The 5,740-nt window shown below is 68.6% G+C and overlaps 3 protein-coding genes across 3 annotated transcripts in view; 2 read left to right on the top strand and 1 right to left on the bottom strand.

Annotated features, from left to right (window-relative positions):
- LOC114070804 (transmembrane protein 198-like) overlaps nucleotides 1-730 on the top strand; it is a 2,796-nt gene extending 2,066 nt beyond the window's left edge. The window contains exon 5 of the mRNA XM_027908391.1: nucleotides 504-730. Within this exon, the coding sequence (XP_027764192.1) occupies nucleotides 504-730 (227 nt within the window). The remainder of the gene's footprint in view (nucleotides 1-503) is intronic.
- Nucleotides 731-1,206: 476 nt separating this feature from the next.
- PYM1 (PYM homolog 1, exon junction complex associated factor) lies at nucleotides 1,207-3,333 on the bottom strand. Its single transcript, XM_027908395.1, has 3 exons — nucleotides 3,260-3,333; nucleotides 2,515-2,608; nucleotides 1,207-1,951 (listed from the first exon to the last, which is right to left on the bottom strand). The coding sequence occupies exons 1-3, from the start codon at nucleotides 3,288-3,290 to the stop codon at nucleotides 1,483-1,485; spliced, it is 594 nt and encodes a 197-aa protein (XP_027764196.1). The 5' UTR covers nucleotides 3,291-3,333; the 3' UTR covers nucleotides 1,207-1,482.
- An 886-nt stretch (nucleotides 3,334-4,219) lies between these two features.
- Nucleotides 4,220-5,740, top strand: part of DGKA (diacylglycerol kinase alpha) — a 7,013-nt gene continuing 5,492 nt past the window's right edge. The window contains exons 1-3 of the mRNA XM_027908392.1: nucleotides 4,220-4,244; nucleotides 5,093-5,222; nucleotides 5,607-5,708. Of these exons, the coding sequence (XP_027764193.1) occupies nucleotides 5,153-5,222; nucleotides 5,607-5,708 (172 nt within the window). The 5' untranslated portion in view covers nucleotides 4,220-4,244; nucleotides 5,093-5,152. The remainder of the gene's footprint in view (nucleotides 4,245-5,092; nucleotides 5,223-5,606; nucleotides 5,709-5,740) is intronic.

Genomic DNA, 5,740 nt, shown 5'->3' on the forward strand with positions numbered 1-5,740 from the left:
TCGCCGAGGGGGCGGCCCTGGTGGGGTTCGCGCTGGCCCGGCTGCGGGGGGCGCCGGGGGGGCCGCTCTGCTGGCCCGGGTGGGCGCTGCTCGGAGCGTGGCCCGCGCTCAGTGTCACCGCCGTGCTGCTGCAGTGGAAGGTGACGGCTGGAGGGGCACCAAGGGGACACGGTGAGGGACCCCCGGGGGAGGGAGGCGACAAGGGAAGGGTGGGACTGGAAGGAGAGGGGGCTGTGGGTGCGGGTGGGGATGAAAGTGAGGATGGGGAGGGTGAGGTGGCAATGGGGACAGGGAGGAGGGAAAGGGTGGGACTGGAAAAGGACTGGGATGAGGCTCTGAATGCTGCTGGTGGTGGGAAGGATGAAGGTGAGGGTAAGGAGGGTGGGGATGGGGTGGTAAATAGGGGTGTCTCTGGGTCGGGGGAGGGTGTCCCAGGTCGGGGGTGTCCTCGGGTCAGGATGTGTCCCGGGGTCAGGGGCTCAGGCCTCGCCCCCTCCCCACAGTCCTCAGCCAGCGGCAGAAGCGGCTCCGGCACAAGGAGCCCAAACCTCCCCCCGAGGGTCCTCCCGGCCCCCAGGCCCCTCCGACCCATCGCTGCATGGACACCCCGAGCCCCAGGGACCCTCGAGACCCCCCGAGCACCGCTCAGAGCCTGCGGGACCGGCAGCCGGACAGCGTGGCCCCAACGGGACCCCCCAAGGCCACCCCCCTGCCCCAACAACGCCTCTGAGCCCCCCCCGATGTGCCTTGGAGACCCCCCCAACTGCGGTGCCTGCATCTTTAAATAGGCAAATGAAGTGCCTCGTGCCCCGCCCACCGGGGGCGTGACCTGTGGAGCTGGGCACGTGGGTAGGCGGGACACCCGAGGGCTGCGAGGGGAGGAGGGGGAGAGCCCTGTGCACCCATCCCACCCCTCCAGCCCCCGGGGACACCCTTGAAAAGAAGGGCCCACATTTATTTTTGTAGGACCTACCCAAATACTTTGAACCGTGGGCTCAGCCCCCTCCCCTTCTGTTGGAGGGAAGGAGAGGGATCCTAAAAGCCTTAACCTCCACCCTGGGTGGGGGTCTCACCCCGCCCTGGGACCCCCCATCCTTGCCTGACTCCTAAAGGACCACATGGCCCCCACCCTGGGGATGGTCCAGCCACCCCTCAAGGCCCCCTCAGACCCTCTCAGCGGGACCAGGCCCGACCCCCCCACGCTGGGTCAGTGCTGCAGTTTTTATTCTTCCACAATTTTTAAAAATAAAGGAAAAAAAGAGAGAAAAAGAGAAATAAACGCGGGGGGAAGGGGCTGTGACACAGAATGGGGGGGTGGGAAGAGCGGGGGGGCACGAGGTGGGGGGCACGGCCACCTCCCACATAAACCCACATCGATCCAATTAAAAACCAGGAGCTGCCGGGCCCTCGCCGGGAACAACCATCCTGCCCTCCCCCCTCCCCAACCCCCCCCAAACCGCCCCTGAGACCCCCCAACCCCCCCTACGAGTCCGACTCGAGCCCCCTGAGTTCGTCCTCCAGCGCTTTCCTCCGGCCCAGCTTCTCCAGCTGCTCCTGGGTGGGCTGGGGGAGCCCCCCGGCCTCGAGGCGCCGCCGCAGCTCCTCCACCTGCCGCAGCTTCTTCCGCAGGCTCTTGATGCGGCGGCTGCGCTCGGAATTCCCGGCACTGTCGCCCCCCTGGGCCGGGGGGGCCCCTCCTGTCCCCGAGAGCGACACCTTTTCCAGTGCCGAGCTCAGTCCGTCCGTGTCCTGCGGCTGCTCCGGGGCCTTTTCCTGCTGCTGCCGCCGCTTCTCCTTGCGCTTGAGGTTCCTGCGCGCGGCCTTGGACAGCCCCTGCTCGGGGGGAGCGCCCTGGGGGGGCCCCGGGGGCCGCGCCGGGGCCGTGTCCGGGCTCAGCCCCGGGGGCAGCTCCGGTTTGCTCCGGAAAAACTTCACGTATTTGTTCTCGTACCTGCGTGGGGAGGGACGGGCTGAGGGGGGGCCAGGGGGGATCCACGAGGGGCTGTGAGGATCCAGAGGGAATCCCTGTGGGAATATTCCCGGAGGAGGACAGGAGGGGTCTGTGAGGGATCCCGGGGGCATTATGAGGGTCTGTGAGGGTCCATGAGGGAGCGGTGAGGGATCCAGGAGGGGCTGTCGAGGAACACGAGGGGGCTGTGGGAATCCAGGAGGGGCCCAGAAGGGATCTGTGAGGGTCCAGGAGGAATCTGTGAGGGTCCAGGAGGAATCTGTGAGGGATCCCTGGGGGAATCTTGAGGGACCTATGAGGGTCCATAAGGGATCTGTGAGGAATCTGTGAGGGGCTGTGGGGCTCCAAGAGGGTCTGTGAGAGGATGGGGGGGATCCAGGAGGGGTGCAGGAGGATCTGGGAGGGTCCATGAGGATCTGGGTGGCATTTGCAGCCCCTGGGTTGGGACTCACCCACACGGGGGCACAAACTCAGCCCTGGGAGGGGGGACACAGCCCCAAGATTCCTCCCCCTCCCCACCCCAGCCCAGGGACCTCCTGACTCACACGGGCACCTCCTCCTGGGGGACGTATCCCTCCTTCACCCGCCGCTGCTTCCGCCACGTCCCGTCCGGCCGCTGCGTGGAGGGGATGTACCTCCCTGGGGGGCACAGGGGGGCATGGGGGCACCTCGAGCCAGGGGGGCTCCAGGACACCCCCGCGGATCCCGGGGGGGTCCAGGAACACCCATAGCAGCCTCAGGACACGCCCACAGGGATCCCAGGACACCTTCAGGGAGGTCCTGGGACCCTCCACAGACCCCAGGAGAGTCCCAGGAGACCCAACAGAGGCTTTGGGACACTCCCACACAGACCCCAGAGGAGGCTGGGACACCCCCAAGGGGCTCTGGGACACCACACCGAACCGAGGGGAGCCCCAGGACAACCTCCAGCTCCCTGGACACCCCCCGGACCCCAAGGGGACCCCAGAGACCCCCGGCCCCCCCTCCATGGGCTACAGGACCCCCACCCAGAGGCCCTGGGAAATACTCACAGCGGCTATGGGACCCCCTCACGGACCCCACAGGATCCCCAGAACCGTCCACCGCAGCCCCCTGTCCCCCCTACATACCCCCAAGACCCCCCTCGCAGGCCCCGCGCCCCCCATGGGCCTCCCTCAGCGCCGGGACCCCCGTGGGGGTCGGGGGTGGGCGCAGCCCCGGCGCTGGCAGGGGTGGGCGAGCGGGGCCGTACCCGGGGCGGCTCCGGGGGATCCCGGAGCCCCTCCGCCCCCGCGGCCCCCCCGCGCTCACCGGTCTCGTCCGTCACATAGGGCGTCGCCATCTTTGCGCGCGCGGCTCGGCCCCGCCCCGGAAGTGACGCCGGGGGAGCCTGCCGAAGCTAAGGGGGCGTGGTCATCGAGAGGGGGCGTCTCCAATGGCCACAGAGGGAGACCCAGAGGGGCGTGGTCTGTGCCGGGGGCGTGGCCACATTGAGGGGCGCGGCTCCCGTGGGGTTCAATGAGGGGGCGTGGTCGCCGTGGGGGTGTGGTCTTTGCCAGACGAGGCGCGGTTTAAAGGGGCGTGGGCTCAGAGACGCCATGTTGCTTTTAAAGGGGCCGCGTCCGTCCCGGTGCCCCCCCTCGGGAGCGGAGACACCCCCCACACCACCCACCCCCCGGGTCGGGGAAACCCCCCGGGATGGAAGAGCCCGCCCCCCACACCCCCCCCGGGCACCCCCGGATTGGGGAACACCCCGAACACCACTGGGATGGAGAGACAACCCACCCTCCCCATGCCCAATTGGGAATTCCCGGGATGGAGAACCCCGGGATAGACCCTCCCCATCACCGGGCACCCCCCGGGATGGAGACGCACACATACATGAGAATTCCCAGGATTGGGACCTCTGTCACCCCAAGGCACCCCATCACCCCAGGGACCCCAGGGATGGATCCTCCCCCTCCTCGGGAATTCCTGGGATGGAGACCCCCAGGATTGAACCCCCCCCACCTGACAAGCCCAGGATGAAGACATGCGACCTCCCCTGGAATGCCCAGGATTGGGACCCCCGGGAAGAGACCCCCCCACACCACCCCTCCCCTGGGAATCCCCCCTGGATGGGCATTTCCCGGGATGGGCTCCCCCCATCCTCCACGGCCTCCCCCGGTTGGGACCCCCGGCCCTTCTTTGGGGGGTCCCCCGGGACGGCCCCGGCCACGGCGGCACGTGCGCGGTGTCCCCCCCCCACCGGTCCGTGACGTCACGGGCGGGGCCGGACCGGGAGATCCCGGACCAGGTACGGACCGAGCGGGGGAGCCCCGGGGGGTCGGACCGGGGTCCCGGGGGCGTTACCGGGCTGAGCCGGGGCGGTGCGGGGTCGTACTGGTCTGTACGGGGGCTGTTTCGGGCACTACCGGGATGGACCGGGGCGGTACCGGGCGGAACCGGCGAGTTACCAGGTGTAACGGGCTCTAACGGGCCGGACCGGGCGCTGATGGGATAGTATCGGGCTCTGCCGGCGGCCCTGGGGCAGTACCGAGTTGAACCGGTCCGTACCGGGGCTGTTCCGGGCACTACCGGGACTCTACCGGGCTCTACCCGCGTGGTACCGGCCACTACCGGGATGTCCCGGGGCCGTCCTGAGCACTACCGGGATGTCCCGGGGCCATCCTGAGCACTACCGGGATGTCCCGGGGCCGTCCCGGGTGCTATCGGGGCAGTACCGCGTTCTACCGGGCGGTACTGGGGGAGTCCCGGGACGTACCGGGCTGTAGCGGGGCCGTTCCGGGCGGTACCGGGCGGTGCCAAGGCCGTACCAGGCGGGACTGGGGACTCCCTGTCACCGGGAGACCCCCGGGGCTCCGTTCCCTGCCCTCTCCGGTGCCCCCGGGGGTTGGGCGGGTCCCGCTCCAGTCGGGCACTGCCCGCTGGGGGTCAAAGCTCAGCTGGGGCCGCACACGCGTGTTCAGGCGTGTTCAGGCGTGTTCAGGCGTGTTCGGGGGGTGCCCACATGTGTCAGGGCGGGGCCATGCACGGGCAGGGGCTGCACGGCCACCCCCAACGACCCCCCTTTTCCACCCACATCACAGACCCACGTGTGATCCCGTGTGGATCCCGTGTGGATCCCGTGCAGACCCCGTGTAGATCCTGTGCTGATCCTGTGTGGATCCTGTGCTGATCCCGTGTGGATCTCGTGTCTCAGCCATGGAGGAGACCCGGTCCTGGGCCCCCCTGAGCCCCGAGGACTTTGCGCAGCTGCAGAAGTACCTGGACTGTGAGTGGGGCCCTGCACACGCGTGTGCCGGGGGGACTCACACGTGTGGGAGGGGGGCTGCACACGTGTGGGGGCTCTGCACATGAGTGCACACCCCGGGGGCAGCTCCACACGCACACATGTGGCTCCAGACGTGTGTGTGTGTGTGTGTGTGTGTGTGTGTGTGTGTGTCCCACAGCAGCCTTGCACGTGTGTGTGGCCACTCTCGTGTGCCGCCACGTGTGTTGTTCCCGTGTGCAGACGTGTCAGGGCACACGTGTGTGCCAGGTGCAGATGTGTCGGGGCACACACGTGTGTGGTCTCTCCCACATCAGGACACGCGTGTGCCCAGCACACACATGTCAGCACACACATGTCAGAGCACACGCGTGTCCCTGCCCTCAGACAGCAGCCGGAGGGTGCAGGATGTGCTGCAGGATTTCGGCGGCGGGGGGACCCTGGCTCAGCCCCACCAGGGCAAGGTGAGACCTGGAGGACCCCCGTGGGGTGGGAGTGGGGTCAGGGGATCACCCCCCAGC

Source organism: Empidonax traillii, unplaced genomic scaffold (genome assembly GCF_003031625.1).
Source record: "Empidonax traillii isolate 1590-97213 ecotype Southwest subspecies unplaced genomic scaffold, ASM303162v1 scaffold1692:size73552, whole genome shotgun sequence".
In the NCBI taxonomy this organism is placed as follows: domain Eukaryota; kingdom Metazoa; phylum Chordata; class Aves; order Passeriformes; family Tyrannidae; genus Empidonax; species Empidonax traillii.

What these genes read in the sequence shown, in the direction of transcription:
- PYM1 (XM_027908395.1), bottom strand. Translation starts at nt 3,290, where the DNA reads ATGGCGACGCCCTATGTGACGGACGAGACCG. An exon ending in CTATGTGACGGACGAGACCG is followed by an intron (nt 2,609 to 3,259) that starts GTGAGCGCGGGG and finishes TGTGCCCCCCAG; the next exon opens with GGAGGTACATCCCCTCCACG. An exon ending in CCCCAGGAGGAGGTGCCCGT is followed by an intron (nt 1,952 to 2,514) that starts GTGAGTCAGGAG and finishes CTCCCCACGCAG; the next exon opens with GTACGAGAACAAATACGTGA.